This window comes from Oncorhynchus masou, unplaced genomic scaffold (assembly GCF_036934945.1).
Source record: "Oncorhynchus masou masou isolate Uvic2021 unplaced genomic scaffold, UVic_Omas_1.1 unplaced_scaffold_540, whole genome shotgun sequence".
In the NCBI taxonomy this organism is placed as follows: Eukaryota; Metazoa; Chordata; class Actinopteri; order Salmoniformes; family Salmonidae; genus Oncorhynchus; species Oncorhynchus masou.
In genome coordinates this window covers 105,001-122,578 of record NW_027011812.1, presented here as the reverse complement: position 1 = coordinate 122,578, position 17,578 = coordinate 105,001, and the positions used below count along the sequence as shown (strand labels likewise).

General features: G+C 50.0%; 1 protein-coding gene and 1 non-coding gene across 2 annotated transcripts in view; both read left to right on the top strand.

Annotated features, from left to right (window-relative positions):
* Positions 1-17,578, top strand: part of ano2b (anoctamin 2b) — a 128,117-nt gene that overhangs the window by 12,923 nt on the left and 97,616 nt on the right. The window contains exons 4-9 of the mRNA XM_064962388.1: positions 3,172-3,323; positions 3,434-3,488; positions 3,602-3,653; positions 14,680-14,735; positions 14,886-14,930; positions 17,463-17,527. Of these exons, the coding sequence (XP_064818460.1) occupies positions 3,172-3,323; positions 3,434-3,488; positions 3,602-3,653; positions 14,680-14,735; positions 14,886-14,930; positions 17,463-17,527 (425 nt within the window). The remainder of the gene's footprint in view (positions 1-3,171; positions 3,324-3,433; positions 3,489-3,601; positions 3,654-14,679; positions 14,736-14,885; positions 14,931-17,462; positions 17,528-17,578) is intronic.
* trnaa-ugc (transfer RNA alanine (anticodon UGC)) lies at positions 4,444-4,519 on the top strand. The gene has a single exon. It is a non-coding gene; the product is annotated as a tRNA-Ala (tRNA).

The following is a 17,578-nucleotide window of genomic DNA, read 5'->3' as shown; positions in this document are numbered from 1 at the left end:
GGGGTGTCATGTGCCTTTTTACTGAGTGGCTTCCGTCGGGCCACTCTACCATAAAGTCCTGGTTGGTGGAGTGTTGCAGAGATGGTTGTCCTTCTGGAAGGTTCTCCCATCTCCACAGAGGACCTGTCAGTGACAATTGATATTTTGGTCACCTCGCTGACCAAGGTCCTTCTAGGCCGGCCAGCCCTAGGAAGATTCTTGACATTATGGGTTATTCTGTGTAGATTGCTGAGTTACATTTATTTATTTAATCAATTTTGGAAAAAGGCTGTAACGTATCAAAATGTAGGAAAGTCAAGGGGTCTGAACTTTCTGAAGGAACTGTATATAGAGGTACTGCCACTGCTCCCGTTCCAGCTCCCCTGGTGTGGAGGTACTGTCACTGCTCCCGTTCCACCTCCCCTGGTGTGGAGGTACTGTGACTGCTCCCGTTCCACCTCCCCTGATGTGGAGGTACTGTCACTGCTCCCGTTCCACCTCCCCTGATGTGGAGGTACTGTCACTGCTCCCGTTCCACCTCCCCTGATGTGGAGGTACTGTCACTGCTCCCGTTCCACCTCCCCTGATGTGGAGGTACTGTCACTGCTCCCGTTCCACCTCCCCTGGTGTGGAGGTACTGTGACTGCTCCCGTTCCACCTCCCCTGGTGTGGAGGTACTGTCACTGCTCCCGTTCCACCTCCCTGGTGTGGAGGTACTGTCACTGCTCCCGTTCCACCTCCCCTGGTGTGGAGGTACTGTCACTGCTCCCGTTCCACCTCCCCTGGTGTGGAGGTACTGTCACTGCTCCCGTTCCACCTCCCCTGGTGTGGAGGTACTGTCACTGCTCCCGTTCCACCTCCCCTGGTGTGGAGGTACTGTCACTGCTCCCGTTCCACCTCCCCTGGTGTGGAGGTACTGTCACTGCTCCCGTTCCACCTCCCCTGCAAGTGTCTTCACTGACAGCTTCTACCTCCAAGCCATCAGACTGCTGAACAGCTTCTACCCCCAAGCCATCAGTCTGCTGAACAGCTTCTACCCCCAAGCCATCAGGCTGCTGAACAGCTTTTACCCCCAAGCCATCAGGCTGCTGAACAGCTTCTACCTCCAAGCCATCAGGCTGCTGAACAGCTTCTACCCCCAAGCCATCAGACTGCTGAACAGCTTCTACCCCCATGCAATCAGACTGCTGAACAGCTTCTACCCCCAAGCCATCAGACTGCTGAACAGCTTCTACCCCCAAGCCATCAGACTGCTGAACAGATTCTACCCCCAAGCCATCAGACTGCTGAACAGCTTCTACCCCCATGCCATCAGACTGCTGAACAGCTTCTACCCCAAGCCATCAGACTGCTGAACAGCTTCTACCCCCAAGCCATCAGACTGCTGAACAGCTTCTACCCCCAAGCCATCAGGCTGCTGAACAGCTTCTACCCCCAAGCCATCAGGCTGCTGAACAGCTTCTACCTCCAAGCCATCAGGCTGCTGAACAGCTTCTACCTCCAAGCCATCAGACTGCTGAACAGCTTCTACCCCCAAGCCATCAGACTGCTGAACAGCTTCTACCCCCAAGCCATCAGACTGCTGAACAATTAATCAAATGACCACTGGACTATTTACATTGACCCCCCCCCCCTCCATTTGTTTTTACACTGCTGCTACTCACTGTTTATTATCACTTTACCCCTACCTACAAATGACCTCAACTAACCTGTACCCCTGCACACTGACTCGGTACCGGTACCCCCTGTATATAGCCTCGCTATTGTTATTTTATTGTTACTTTTTATTATTGTTTACATTCGTTTTATTTGGAAATATTTTCTTAACTCTTCTTGAACTGCACTGTTTTGTTAATCAAATGTATTTATAAAGCCCTTTTTACGTCAGCCGATGTCACAAAGTGCTGTACAGAAACCCAGCCTAAAACCCTGATGTTAATGGGGCCTGTAAGGGCTTGTCAGTGAGCTTTTCACGGTAAGGTCTACGCTTGTTGTATTCGGCGCATGTGACCAAGTCTGATTTGGAACAGAGTGAATGGAAACACATGGAAGCCATGTCTGATGTATTTAATACCATTCTGCTTCAGCCATTACCATGAGCCCGTCCTCCCTAATTAAGGTGGCACCAACCTGCTGTGATTCTGTCCTACTTCTTGACCTGCTGGTTAGGGAAAAACAAGGTCAAACAGAAAAATAGGTTGGGCAAGATAGTCAGAACTTGTGGAGAAATCATGTCATCCCTCTACCTGGGCAGAGCCCTCTATCCCTCTACCTGGGCAGAGCCCTCTACCTGGGCAGAGCCCTCTACCTGGGCAGAGCCCTCTACCTGGGCAGAGCCCTCTACCTGGGCAGAGCCCTCTATCCCTCTACCTGGGCAGAGCCCTCTATCCCTCTACCTGGGCAGAGCCCTCTATCCCTCTACCTGGGCAGAGCCCTCTACCTGGGCAGAGCCCTCTACCTGGGCAGAGCCCTCTACCTGAGGAGAGCCCTCTACCTGGGCAGAGCCCTCTACCTGGGCAGAGCCCTCTACCTGGGCAGAGCCCTCTACCTGGGCAGAGCCCTCTACCTGAGGAGAGCCCTCTACCTGGGCAGAGCCCTCTACCTGGGCAGAGCCCTCTACCTGAGGAGAGCCCTCTACCTGGGCAGAGCCCTCTACCTGGGCAGAGCCCTCTACCTGGGCAGATCCCTCTACCTGGGCAGAGCCCTCTACCTGGGCAGAGCCCTCTACCTGGGCAGAGCCCTCTACCTGGGCAGAGCCCTCTACCTGGGCAGAGCCCTCTACCTGGGCAGAGCCCTCTCCCTGGGCAGAGCCCTCTATCCCTCTACCTGGGCAGAGCCCTCTACCTGGGCAGAGCCCTCTACCTGGGCAGAGCCCTCTCCCTGGGCAGAGCCCTCTATCCCTCTACCTGGGCAGAGCCCTCTACCTGGGCAGAGCCCTCTACCTGGGCAGAGCCCTCTATCCCTCTACCTGGGCAGTCTGTTTTGACTTTACATGCAGTCTTTTTTGACTTTTTTCTAAATATCCTTTACTATTTGCTGTTTTTATTTTGTTTTAATGACTACTGCACAATGAGTGGCCTCTGAGGACATGACATTTTTCTGAATCCCCAGCCCCTGCTGCAGTGGGAGGGAGACCCTGTATATGAGCCACAGCAGGTGCCTCTATTAATCTGTCTGTGTTGGTCTGTCTAGAGCTATGATCTGAAGCAGGAGAATGGGTTCAGTGCCAGCCTCAGTGAGTTCTGGAGGAAGGTGAACCAGCCGTTCCAACCCAACATCCCCCAGCTAGGCCACAGCACCACCAAGCAGCTCTCACACTGCTTCTCCAGGGACAAACTACACTTGTAAGATGCGCACACACACATCCTCACACACACTCTGACAACAGCTGGTCTGTATATGGAGTCACCATCTGAGTTTCCCTGAGTTGACACCTGTACTTTGTTCTCTACAGATTTAACATCACCTCTAAAGACACATTCTTTGACAACGCAACACGCAGTCGAATAGTGAGTCTGTCATTCAGGATGTTTCTCTGTGTTATATGACTGTCAAGAATCAATGGGAATATGGTTTCGGCTCTCTCTCTGACACAGTATTCTGTGTGACCTAACCCCCTCAGGTGTACGAGATCCTGAGACGCACCGCCTGCACACGCACCAGCCAGTCCATGGGTGAGTGACCTCTAACCCCTGATTTGCCCAAAGTTGCCTACTTTTTGAGGTCATTGACCTTCTCCATGGTTACTCAGTACAGGTCCAGACAGGGGTACAGTGAGTGATTGGTGTTCTCCATGGTTCCATCTCCATGGTTCCTCAGTGCAGGTCCAGACAGGGGTACAGTGAGTGATTGGTGTTCTCCATGGTTCCTCAGTACAGGTCGATACAGGGGTACAGTGAGTGATTGGTGTTCTCCATGGTTCCATCTCCATGGTTCCTCAGTACAGGTCCAGACAAGGGTACAGTGAGTGATTGGTGTTCTCCATGGTTCCTCAGTACAGGTCCAGACAGGGGTACAGTGAGTGATTGGTGTTCTCCATGGTTCCATCTCTATGGTTCCTCAGTACAGGTCGATACAGGGGTACAGTGAGTGATTGGTGTTCTCCATGGTTCCATCTCCATGGTTCCTCAGTACAGGTCCAGACAAGGGTACAGTGAGTGATTGGTGTTCTCCATGGTTCCTCAGTACAGGTCCAGACAGGGGTACAGTGAGTGATTGGTGTTCTCCATGGTTCCTTGGTACAGGTCCAGACAGGGGTACAGTGAGTGATTGGTGTTCTCCATGGTTCCTTGGTACAGGTCCAGACATTGGTACAGTGAATGATTGGTGTTCTCCATGGTTCCTCAGTACAGGTCGATACAGGGGTACAGTGAGTGATTGGTGTTCTCCATGGTTCCTTGGTACAGGTCCAGACATTGGTACAGTGAGTGATTGGTGTTCTCCATGGTTCCATCTCCATGGTAGGGTCCTGTGTGGCTCAGTCGGTAGAGCATGGCGCTTGCAACGCCAAGCGTCGTGGGTTCGATTCCCACTGGGACCACCCATATGTAAAAGTAGTGGCCCCAGCCGACTTGTAAGTCGCTTTGGACAAAAGCGTCTGCTAAATGGGATATATTATTATATTATGGTTCCTCAGTACAGGTCCAGACAAGGGTACAGTGAGTGATTGGTGTTCTCCATGGTTCCATCTCCATGGTTCCTCAGTACAGGTCCAGACAAGGGTACAGTGAGTGATTGGTGTTCTCCATGGTTCCTTGGTACAGGTCCAGACAGGGGTACAGTGAGTGATTGGTGTTCTCCATGGTTCCTCAGTACAGGTCCAGACAGGGGTACAGTGAGTGATTGGTGTTCTCCATGGTTCCATCTCTATGGTTCCTCAGTACAGGTCCACACAGGGGTACAGTGAGTGATTGGTGTTCTCCATGGTTCCATCTCTATGGTTCCTCAGTACAGGTCCACACAGGGGTACAGTGAGTGATTGGTGTTCTCCATGGTTCCATCTCTATGGTTCCTCAGTACAGGTCCACACAGGGGTACAGTGAGTGATTGGTGTTCTCCATGGTTCCATCTCTATGGTTCCTCAGTACAGGTCCACACAGGGGTACAGTGAGTGATTGGTGTTCTCCATGGTTCCTCAGTACAGGTCGATACAGGGGTACAGTGAGTGATTGGTGTTCTCCATGGTTCCATCTCCATGGTTCCTCAGTACAGGTCCAGACAAGGGTACAGTGAGTGATTGGTGTTCTCCATGGTTCCTCAGTACAGGTCCAGACAGGGGTACAGTGAGTGATTGGTGTTCTCCATGGTTCCTTGGTACAGGTCCAGACATTGGTACAGTGAATGATTGGTGTTCTCCATGGTTCCTCAGTACAGGTCGATACAGGGGTACAGTGAGTGATTGGTGTTCTCCATGGTTCCTCAGTACAGGTCCAGACAGGGGTACAGTGAGTGATTGGTGTTCTCCATGGTTCCTTGGTACAGGTCCAGACATTGGTACAGTGAGTGATTGGTGTTCTCCATGGTTCCATCTCCATGGTTCCTCAGTACAGGTCCAGACAAGGGTACAGTGAGTGATTGGTGTTCTCCATGGTTCCATCTCCATGGTTCCTCAGTACAGGTCCAGACAAGGGTACAGTGAGTGATTGGTGTTCTCCATGGTTCCATCTCCATGGTTCCTCAGTACAGGTCCAGACAAGGGTACAGTGAGTGATTGGTGTTCTCCATGGTTCCATCTCCATGGTTCATCAGTACAGGTCCAGACAAGGGTACAGTGAGTGATTGGTGTTCTCCATGGTTCCTCAGTACAGGTCGATACAGGGGTACAGTGAGTGATTGGTGTTCTCCATGGTTCCTTGGTACAGGTCCAGACATTGGTACAGTGAATGATTGGTGTTCTCCATGGTTCCTTCTCCATGGTTCCTCAGTACAGGTCCAGACAGGGGTACAGTAAGTGATTGGTGTTCTCCATGGTTCCTTGGTACAGGTCCAGACATTGGTACAGTGAGTGATTGGTGTTCTCCATGGTTCCATCTCCATGGTTCCTCAGTACAGGTCCACACAGGGGTACAGTGAGTGATTGGTGTTCTCCATGGTTCCTTGGTACAGGTCCAGACAGGGGTACAGTGAGTGATTGGTGTTCTCCATGGTTCCATCTCCATGGTTCCTCAGTACAGGTTGATACAGGGGTACAGTGAATGATTGGTGTTCTCCATGGTTCCATCTCCATGGTTCCTCAGTGCAGGTCCAGACAGGGGTACAGTGAGTGATTGGTGTTCTCCATGGTTCCTCAGTACAGGTCCAGACAGGGGTACAGTGAATGATTGGTGTTCTCCATGGTTCCATCTCCATGGTTCCTCAGTACAGGTCCAGACAGGGGTACAGTGAATGATTGGTGTTCTCCATGGTTCCTCAGTGCAGGTCGATACAGGGGTACAGTGAGTGATTGGTGTTCTCCATGGTTCCTCAGTACAGGTCGATACAGGGGTACAGTGAGTGATTGGTGTTCTCCATGGTTCCATCTCCATGGTTCCTCAGTACAGGTCCAGACAAGGGTACAGTGAGTGATTGGTGTTCTCCATGGTTCCATCTCCATGGTTCCTCATTACAGGTCCAGACAAGGGTACAGTGAGTGATTGGTGTTCTCCATGGTTCCATCTCCATGGTTCCTCAGTGCAGGTCCAGACAAGGGTACAGTGAGTGATTGGTGTTCTCCATGGTTCCTTGGTACAGGTCCAGACAGGGGTACAGTGAGTGATTGGTGTTCTCCATGGTTCCTCAGTACAGGTCCAGACAGGGGTACAGTGAGTGATTGGTGTTCTCCATGGTTCCTTGGTACAGGTCCAGACATTGGTACAGTGAATGATTGGTGTTCTCCATGGTTCCATCTCCATGGTTCCTCAGTACAGGTCCAGACAGGGGTACAGTGAGTGATTGGTGTTCTCCATGGTTCCATTTCCATGGTTCCTCAGTACAGGTCCAGACAAGGGTACAGTGAGTGATTGGTGTTCTCCATGGTTCCATCTCCATGCTTCCTCAGTACAGGTCCAGACAAGGGTACAGTGAGTGATTGGTGTTCTCCATGGTTCCATCTCCATGGTTCCTCAGTACAGGTCCAGACAAGGGTACAGTGAGTGATTGGTGTTCTCCATGGTTCCTCAGTACAGGTCCAGACAGGGGTACAGTGAGTGATTGGTGTTCTCCATGGTTCCTTGGTACAGGTCCAGACATTGGTACAGTGAATGATTGGTGTTCTCCATGGTTCCATCTCCATGGTTCCTCAGTACAGGTCCAGACAGGGGTACAGTGAGTGATTGGTGTTCTCCATGGTTCCTCAGTACAGGTCGATACAGGGGTACAGTGAGTGATTGGTGTTCTCCATGGTTCCATCTCCATGGTTCCTCAGTGCAGGTCGATACAGGGGTACAGTGAGTGATTGGTGTTCTCCATGGTTCCTCAGTACAGGTCCAGACAGGGGTACAGTGAGTGATTGGTGTTCTCCATGGTTCCATTTCCATGGTTCCTCAGTACAGGTCCAGACAAGGGTACAGTGAATGATTGGTGTTCTCCATGGTTCCATCTCCATGGTTCCTTGGTACAGGTCCAGACATTGGTACAGTGAGTGATTGGTGTTCTCCACCATACCCTGTCCAATAAATGACACCATACCCTGTCCAATAAATGACACGCTACCCTGTCCAATAAATGACACGCTACCCTGTCCAATAAATGACACGCTACCCTGTCCAATAAATGACACGCTACCCTGTCCAATAAATGACACGCTACCCTGTCCAATAAATGACACGCTACCCTGTCCAATAAATGACACGCTACCCTGTCCAATAAATGACACGCTACCCTGTCCAATAAATGACACGCTACCCTGTCCAATAAATGACACGCTACCCTGTCCAATAAATGACACGCTACCCTGTCCAATAAATGACACGCTACCCTGTCCAATAAATGACACGCTACCCTGTCCAATAAATAACACGCTACCCTGTCCAATAAATAACACGCTACCCTGTCCAATAAATAACACGCTACCCTGTCCAATAAATAACACGCTACCCTGTCCAATAAATAACACGCTACCCTGTCCAATAAATAACACGCTACCCTGTCCAATAAATAACACGCTACCCTCCCCTGTTAATTAAATAACCGCACTACCCTCCCCTGTTAATTAAATGACACGCTACCCTGTCCAATAAATAACACGCTACCCTCCCCTGTCCAATAAATGACACGCTACCCTGTCCAATAAATGACACGCTACCCTGTCCAATAAATAACACGACACGCTACCCTGTCCAATAAATGACACGCTACCCTGTCCAATAAATAACACGCTACCCTCCCCTGTCCAATAAATGACACGCTACCCTGTCCAATAAATAACACGCTACCCTGTCCAATAAATAACACGCTACCCTGTCCAATAAATAACACGCTACCCTGTCCAATAAATAACACGCTACCCTGTCCAATAAATAACACGCTACCCTGTCCAATAAATAACACGCTACCCTGTCCAATAAATAACACGCTACCCTCCCCTGTTAATTAAATAACCGCACTACCCTCCCCTGTCCAATAAATGACACGCTACCCTGTCCAATAAATAACACGCTACCCTCCCCTGTCCAATAAATGACACGCTACCCTCCCCTGTCCAATAAATGACACGCTACCCTCCCCTGTCCAATAAATGACACGCTACCCTGTCCAATAAATGACACGCTACCCTGTCCAATAAATGACACGCTACCCTGTCCAATAAATGACACGCTACCCTGTCCAATAAATGACACGCTACCCTGTCCAATAAATGACACGCTACCCTGTCCAATAAATGACACGCTACCCTCCCCTGTCCAATAAATGACACGCTACCTTCCTCCCAAAGCAAAATGTCGATCTGTCCTTATCAGCATTAGTTTTCAATTGTTTTCTACATGTAAAACTAGATGGCTAGCTAGATGAATAGAATTCCCGTATTGCCAGCTGATAATTATACAGTAAAACGTTAACTACATAATGTTGTTCCGTCTGTATTGGTAAAAGGACATGTTAATGCAGGAACGTAGCACAGAGCTTCTCAAATTGACCGTTTTATGCACGGTATTATACATATTAGGACACACCCTCTGTTTCGCTCTCTCTTCGCCTGAGCCTCTCCTCCTCTCTTCCCAGTTCCCTTTATTGTCCTCTCATCCTCTCTTCCCAGTTCCTTGTATCATCCTCTCATCCTCTCTTCCCAGTTCCCTTTATCGTCCTCTCATCCTCTCTTCCCAGTTCCCTTTATTGTCCTCTCCTCCTCTCTTCCCAGTTCCCTTTATTGTCCTCTCCTCCTCTCTTCCCAGTTCCTTGTATTGTCCTCTCCTCCTCTCTTCCCAGTTCCCTTTATTGTCCTCTCCTCTTCTCTTCCCAGTTCCCTTTATTGTCCTCTCATCCTCTCTTCCCAGTTCCCTTTATTGTCCTCTCCTCCTCTCTTCCCAGTTCCTTGTATCGTCCTCTCATCCTCTCTTCCCAGTTCCCTTTATTGTCCTCTCCTCCTCTCTTCCCAGTTCCCTTTATCGTCCTCTCCTCCTCTCTTCCCAGTTCCCTTTATTGTCCTCTCCTCCTCTCTTCCCAGTTCCCTTTATCGTCCTCTCCTCCTCTCTTCCCAGTTCCCTTTATTGTCCTCTCCTCCTCTCTTCCCAGTTCCCTTTATTGTCCTCTCCTCCTCTCTTCCCAGTTCCCTTTATTGTCCTCTCCTCCTCTCTTCCCAGTTCCCTTTATTGTCCTCTCATCCTCTCTTCCCAGTTCCCTTTATTGTCCTCTCCTCCTCTCTTCCCAGTTCCTTGTATCGTCCTCTCATCCTCTCTTCCCAGTTCCCTTTATTGTCCTCTCCTCCTCTCTTCCCAGTTCCCTTTATCGTCCTCTCCTCCTCTCTTCCCAGTTCCCTTTATTGTCCTCTCCTCCTCTCTTCCCAGTTCCCTTTATCGTCCTCTCCTCCTCTCTTCCCAGTTCCCTTTATTGTCCTCTCCTCCTCTCTTCCCAGTTCCCTTTATTGTCCTCTCCTCCTCTCTTCCCAGTTCCTTGTATTGTCCTCTCCTCCTCTCTTCCCAGTTCCCTTTATTGTCCTCTCATCCTCTCTTCCCAGTTCCCTTTATTGTCCTCTCCTCCTCTCTTCCCAGTTCCCTTTATTGTCCTCTCCTCCTCTCTTCCCAGTTCCCTTTATCGTCCTCTCCTCCTCTCTTCCCAGTTCCTTGTATTGTCCTCTCCTCCTCTCTTCCCAGTTCCCTTTATCGTCCTCTCCTCCTCTCTTCCCAGTTCCTTGTATTGTCCTCTCCTCCTCTCTTCCCAGTTCCCTTTATTGTCCTCTCCTCCTCTCTTCCCAGTTCCCTTTATCGTCCTCTCCTCCTCTCTTCCCAGTTCCCTTTATTGTCCTCTCCTCCTCTCTTCCCAGTTCCCTTTATTGTCCTCTCCTCCTCTCTTCCCAGTTCCTTGTATTGTCCTCTCCTCCTCTCTTCCCAGTTCCCTTTATTGTCCTCTCATCCTCTCTTCCCAGTTCCCTTTATTGTCCTCTCCTCCTCTCTTCCCAGTTCCCTTTATTGTCCTCTCCTCCTCTCTTCCCAGTTCCCTTTATCGTCCTCTCCTCCTCTCTTCCCAGTTCCTTGTATTGTCCTCTCCTCCTCTCTTCCCAGTTCCCTTTATCGTCCTCTCCTCCTCTCTTCCCAGTTCCTTGTATTGTCCTCTCCTCCTCTCTTCCCAGTTCCCTTTATCGTCCTCTCCTCCTCTCTTCCCAGTTCCCTTTATTGTCCTCTCCTCCTCTCTTCCCAGTTCCTTGTATTGTCCTCTCCTCCTCTCTTCCCAGTTCCCTTTATTGTCCTCTCCTCCTCTCTTCCCAGTTCCCTTTATTGTCCTCTCATCCTCTCTTCCCAGTTCCTTGTATTGTCCTCTCCTCCTCTCTTCCCAGTTCCCTTTATTGTCCTCTCCTCCTCTCTTCCCAGTTCCTTGTATTGTCCTCTCCTCCTCTCTTCCCAGTTCCCTTTATTGTCCTCTCATCCTCTCTTCCCAGTTCCCTTTATTGTCCTCTCCTCCTCTCTTCCCAGTTCCCTTTATTGTCCTCTCCTCCTCTCTTCCCAGTTCCCTTTATCGTCCTCTCCTCCTCTCTTCCCAGTTCCCTTTATCGTCCTCTCCTCCTCTCTTCCCAGTTCCTTGTATTGTCCTCTCCTCCTCTCTTCCCAGTTCCTTGTATTGTCCTCTCCTCCTCTCTTCCCAGTTCCCTTTATTGTCCTCTCCTCCTCTCTTCCCAGTTCCCTTTATTGTCCTCTCCTCCTCTCTTCCCAGTTCCCTTTATTGTCCTCTCCTCCTCTCTTCCCAGTTCCCTTTATCGTCCTCTCCTCCTCTCTTCCCAGTTCCTTGTATTGTCCTCTCATCCTCTCTTCCCAGTTCCTTGTATTGTCCTCTCCTCCTCTCTTCCCAGTTCCCTTTATTGTCCTCTCCTCCTCTCTTCCCAGTTCCCTTTATTGTCCTCTCCTCCTCTCTTCCCAGTTCCCTTTATTGTCCTCTCCTCCTCTCTTCCCAGTTCCCTTTATTGTCCTCTCCTCCTCTCTTCCCAGTTCCTTGTATTGTCCTCTCCTCCTCTCTTCCCAGTTCCCTTTATTGTCCTCTCCTCCTCTCTTCCCAGTTCCCTTTATTGTCCTCTCCTCCTCTCTTCCCAGTTCCCTTTATTGTCCTCTCCTCCTCTCTTCCCAGTTCCCTTTATTGTCCTCTCCTCCTCTCTTCCCAGTTCCTTTATTGTCCTCTCCTCCTCTCTTCCCAGTTCCCTTTATTGTCCTCTCCTCCTCTCTTCCCAGTTCCCTTTATTGTCCTCTCATCCTCTCTTCCCAGTTCCTTGTATTGTCCTCTCCTCCTCTCTTCCCAGTTCCCTTTATTGTCCTCTCCTCCTCTCTTCCCAGTTCCCTTTATTGTCCTCTCCTCCTCTCTTCCCAGTTCCCTTTATTGTCCTCTCATCCTCTCTTCCCAGTTCCCTTTATCGTCCTCTCCTCCTCTCTTCCCAGTTCCTTGTATTGTCCTCTCCTCCTCTCTTCCCAGTTCCTTGTATTGTCCTCTCCTCCTCTCTTCCCAGTTCCCTTTATTGTCCTCTCATCCTCTCTTCCCAGTTCCTTGTATTGTCCTCTCATCCTCTCTTCCCAGTTCCCTTTATTGTCCTCTCATCCTCTCTTCCCAGTTCCTTGTATTGTCCTCTCCTCCTCTCTTCCCAGTTCCCTTTATTGTCCTCTCCTCCTCTCTTCCCAGTTCCTTGTATTGTCCTCTCCTCCTCTCTTCCCAGTTCCCTTTATTGTCCTCTCCTCCTCTCTTCCCAGTTCCTTTATTGTCCTCTCCTCCTCTCTTCCCAGTTCCCTTTATCGTCCTCTCCTCCTCTCTTCCCAGTTCCCTTTATTGTCCTCTCCTCCTCTCTTCCCAGTTCCTTGTATTGTCCTCTCCTCCTCTCTTCCCAGTTCCCTTTATCGTCCTCTCCTCCTCTCTTCCCAGTTCCCTTTATTGTCCTCTCCTCCTCTCTTCCCAGTTCCCTTTATTGTCCTCTCATCCTCTCTTCCCAGTTCCCTTTATTGTCCTCTCATCCTCTCTTCCCAGTTCCCTTTATTGTCCTCTCATCCTCTCTTCCCAGTTCCTTGTATTGTCCTCTCCTCCTCTCTTCCCAGTTCCCTTTATTGTCCTCTCCTCCTCTCTTCCCAGTTCCCTTTATTGTCCTCTCATCCTCTCTTCCCAGTTCCTTGTATTGTCCTCTCATCCTCTCTTCCCAGTTCCCTTTATCGTCCTCTCATCCTCTCTTCCCAGTTCCTTGTATTGTCCTCTCATCCTCTCTTCCCAGTTCCCTTTATTGTCCTCTCCTCCTCTCTTCCCAGTTCCTTGTATTGTCCTCTCATCCTCTCTTCCCAGTTCCCTTTATTGTCCTCTCCTCCTCTCTTCCCAGTTCCCTTTATCGTCCTCTCATCCTCTCTTCCCAGTTCCTTGTATTGTCCTCTCATCCTCTCTTCCCAGTTCCTTGTATTGTCCTCTCATCCTCTCTTCCCAGTTCCCTTTATTGTCCTCTCCTCCTCTCTTCCCAGTTCCCTTTATTGTCCTCTCCTCCTCTCTTCCCAGTTTCCTTTATTGTCCTCTCCTCCTCTCTTCCCAGTTCCCTTTATTGTCCTCTACTCCTCTCTTCCCAGTTCCCTTTATTGTCCTCTCCTCCTCTCTTCCCAGTTCCCTTTATCGTCCTCTCCTGAAGTGTGTTGTGGGGTCAGGCTGAGATTGAAGCAGAGGCATGTGGGAGTTGTGGTCCCTGTAGCTGTGCTGTGATTGGCTCGTTGGTGAAGCTAACCACTGTGATGTTTCTGGCTTCGTAGAGGTCTTGATAATTAGTTCATGAGGTAATGAATCAATCAGTTAAAGCTGTTCCCACTGAGCCCACTGAGCTTCCCACTGTTCCTGCCCTCTCATCTCCTTCCCTGTCTTCTCCTGCCCGCTCCTCTCATCTCCTTCCCTGTCTTCTCCTGCCCGCTCCTCTCATCTCCTTCCCTGTCTTCTCCTGCCCGCTCCTCTCATCTCCTTCTCTGTCTTCTCCTGCCCTGTCCTCTCCTGCCCTCTCCTGCCCTGTCCTCTCCTCTCCTGCTCTCTCCTGCCCTGTCCTCTCCTGCCCTCTCCTCTCCTGCCCTCTCCTGCCCTGTCCTCTCCTGCCCTCTCCTCTCCTGCCCTCTCCTGCCCTGTCTTCTCCTGCCCGCTCCTCTCATCTCCTTCTCTGTCTTCTCCTGCCCTGTCCTCTCCTGCCCTCTCCTGCCCTGTCCTCTCCTCTCCTGCCCTCTCCTGCCCTGTCCTCTCCTGCTCTCTCCTGCCCTGTCCTCTCCTGCCCTCTCCTCTCCTGCCCTCTCCTGCCCTGTCCTCTCCTCTCCTGCCCTCTCCTGCCCTGTCCTCTCCTGCTCTCTCCTGCCCTGTCCTCTCCTGCCCTCTCCTCTCCTGCCCTCTCCCGCCCTGTCTTCTCCTGCCCGCTCCTCTCATCTCCTTCTCTGTCTTCTCCTGCCCTCTCCTCTCCTGCCCTCTCCTCTCCTGCCCTCTCCTGCCCTGTCCTCTCCTGCCCGCTCCTCTCATCTCCTTCCCTGTCCACTCCTGCCCTCTCCTTTCCTGCCCTGTTCACTCCTGCCCTCTCCTTTCCTGCCCTGTCCTCTCCTGCCCGCTCCTCATCTCCTTCCTTGTCCACTCCTGCCCTGTCCTCTCCTGCCCTGTCCACTCCTGTCCTCTCCTTTCCTGCCCTGTCCTCTCCTTCCCTCTCCTGCCCTCTCCTCTATTGCCCTGCCCTCTCCTCTCTTGCCCTCTCCTCTATTGCCCTGCCCTATTCTCTCCTCTCCTCTCTTGCCCTCTCCTATTGCCCTGCCCTATTCTCTCCTCTCATCTCCTTCCCTGTCCTCTCCTGCCCTCTCCTCTCCTGCCCTGTCCACTCCTGCCCTCTCCTCTCCTGCCCTCTCCTCTCCTGCCCTCTCCTCTCCTGCCCTCTCCTCTCCTGCCCTCTCCTCTATTGCCCTGCCCTATTCTCTCCTCTCTTGCCCCCACCCAGCCACTTCTCTCCTCTCTGAATGGGAAAGCTGATACAGATCACTGAAGCATCTCTCACTAATATTAGATGAGTTTGTTGATACATTGAGTAACCGACACCTCTTTCTCTCTCAGGCATCACCACATTAATAGCTAAAGGTGTCTATGATTCAGCCTTCCCTCTCCATGATGTAAGTTCCTGTCCTTCCAGCTGCACATACAGTATACATGATGTTACTGTTAACCTCGTGATAATGTTGCTATTGATAACGCAAACTGTAAAACACTGAGCTTTCTATTTGTGATGTGATTGGTCTGTCTGACTCCTCCCCTCTCTGCAGGGGGATTATAAGGTCGTGGGTCACTCAGAGAGGAATGACAGACAGGTAACTATTGCTCTACTTTACTATACTATAATATACTGTTGTTACAACCTGGCTCAAGATTGTAACAAACAATGGGAAACCACACACTGAATGAAGGAATAACAAAATCAATTTATTTCATAAACACTCACAACAATAATCAGATGAGGCATGACAGTCAGTAAATTAGGTGTCAACTGCCAAAACCACAACGAAACGACCAAAGGTATGCATGGAGAGAGGAATCTCTTGCTGAATGGGGAAACGGTGGCTTTATGCCACAGCTGAACTGTCACAGGTGTACCCTATCAGCCATGACGACCCTCCCAGCTCCGCCCACCTCTCCTACTCCGCCCACCAATCTCCTGCAGGACGTAAGCACAGCAAAACACTGTATTCTACTACAGTGCTTCCCAAACTGGGAGTTGGGACTCACTTGTGGGTCCAGGTGGGTCACAGGATTTAGCTTTAAAACTGTAACATTTTCTCTCTGCTGCCAAGATATGTTTTTTTTTTCTCACACTCAACCCTTACGTTGGGTCACGATAAGAAACCTCAATTGGTGGGCCATGAAGTAAAAACGTTTGGGAAATCCTGATGACTCTACTCTACTCTGATGTCTGGACTGGACTCTACTCTGATGTCTGGACTCTACTCTACTCTGATGTCTGGACTGGACTCTACTCTGATGTCTGGACTGGACTCTACTCTGATGTCTGGACTGTACTCTACTCTGATGTCTGGACTGGACTCTACTCTACTCTGATGTCTGGACTGGACTCTACTCTGATGTCTGGACTGGACTCTACTCTACTCTGATGTCTGGACTGGACTCTACTCTACTCTGATGTCTGGACTGTACTCTACTCTGATGTCTGGACTGGACTCTACTCTGATGTCTGGACTGGACTCTACTCTGATGTCTGGACTGGACTCTACTCTGATGTCTGGACTGGACTCTACTCTGATGTCTGGACTGGACTCTACTCTGATGTCTGGACTGGACTCTACTCTGATGTCTGGACTGTACTCTACTCTGATGTCTGGACTCTACTCTGATGTCTGGACTGGACTCTACTCTACTCTGATGTCTGGACTGTACTCTACTCTGATGTCTGGACTCTACTCTGATGTCTGGACTGTACTCTACTCTGATGTCTGGACTCTACTCTGATGTCTGGACTGGACTCTACTCTACTCTGATGTCTGGACTGGACTCTGATGTCTGGACTGGACTCTACTCTGATGTCTGGACTGGACTCTACTCTGACTGTACTCTACTCTACTCTGATGTCTGGACTGTACTCTACTCTACTCTGATGTCTGGACTGGACTCTACTCTGATGTCTGGACTGGACTCTACTCTGATGACTGGACTCTACTCTGATGTCTGGACTGGACTCTACTCTGATGTCTGGACTGGACTCTACTCTGATGTCTGGACTGTACTCTACTCTGATGTCTGGACTGTACTCTACTCTGATGTCTGGACTGTACTCGGATGTCTGGACTGGACTCTACTTGGATGTCTGCACTGTACTCTACTCTGATGTCTGGACTGGACTCTACTCTGATGACTGTACTCTACTCTACTCTGATGACTGTACTCTACTCTGATGTCTGGACTGTACTCTACTCTGATGTCTGGACTGTACTCTACTCTGATGTCTGGACTGTACTCTACTCTGATGTCTGGACTGTACTCTACTCTGATGACTGTACTCTACTCTGTCTGTACTGTACTCTACTCTGATGACTGTACTCTACTCTGTCTGTACTGTACTCTACTCTGTCTGTACTGTACTCTGTCTGTCTGTACTGTACTCGGATGTCTGTACTGAACTCTACTCTGTCTGTACTGTACTCTACTCTGTCTGTACTGAACTCTACTCTGTCTGTACTGAACTCTACTCTGTCTGTACTGTACTCTACTCTGTCTGTACTGTACTCTACTCTGTCTGTACTGAACTCTACTCTGTCTGTACTGTACTCGGATGTCTGTACTGAACTCTACTCTGTCTGTACTGAACTCTACTCTGTCTGTACTGTACTCGGATGTCTGTACTGAACTCTACTCTGTCTGTACTGAACTCTACTCTGTCTGTACTCTACTCTACTCTGTCTGTACTGAACTCTACTCTGTCTGTACTGAACTCTACTCTGTCTGTACTGAACTCTACTCTGTCTGTACTGTACTCTACTCTGTCTGTACTGTACTCTACTCTGTCTGTACTGTACTCTACTCTGTCTGTACTGTACTCTACTCTGTACTGTACTGTACTCTACTCTGTCTGTACTGAACTCTACTCTGTCTGTACTGAACTCTACTCTGTCTGTACTCTACTCTACTCTGTCTGTACTGTACTCTACTCTGTCTGTACTGTACTCTACTCTGTCTGTACTGTACTCTACTCTGTACTGTACTGTACTCTACTCTGTCTGTACTGTACTCTACTCTGTACTGTACTGTACTCTACTCTGTACTGTACTCGGATGTCTGTACTGAACTCTACTCTGTCTGTACTGAACTCTACTCTGTCTGTTCTGTCTAAGCTGCTGCATGATGAGTGGGCCAGATATGGAGCCTTCTACAAATACCAACCTGTGGACCTCATCAGGTATCAACATAACTACATGATTACTACATGACATTATCATTGGGTGTCGGC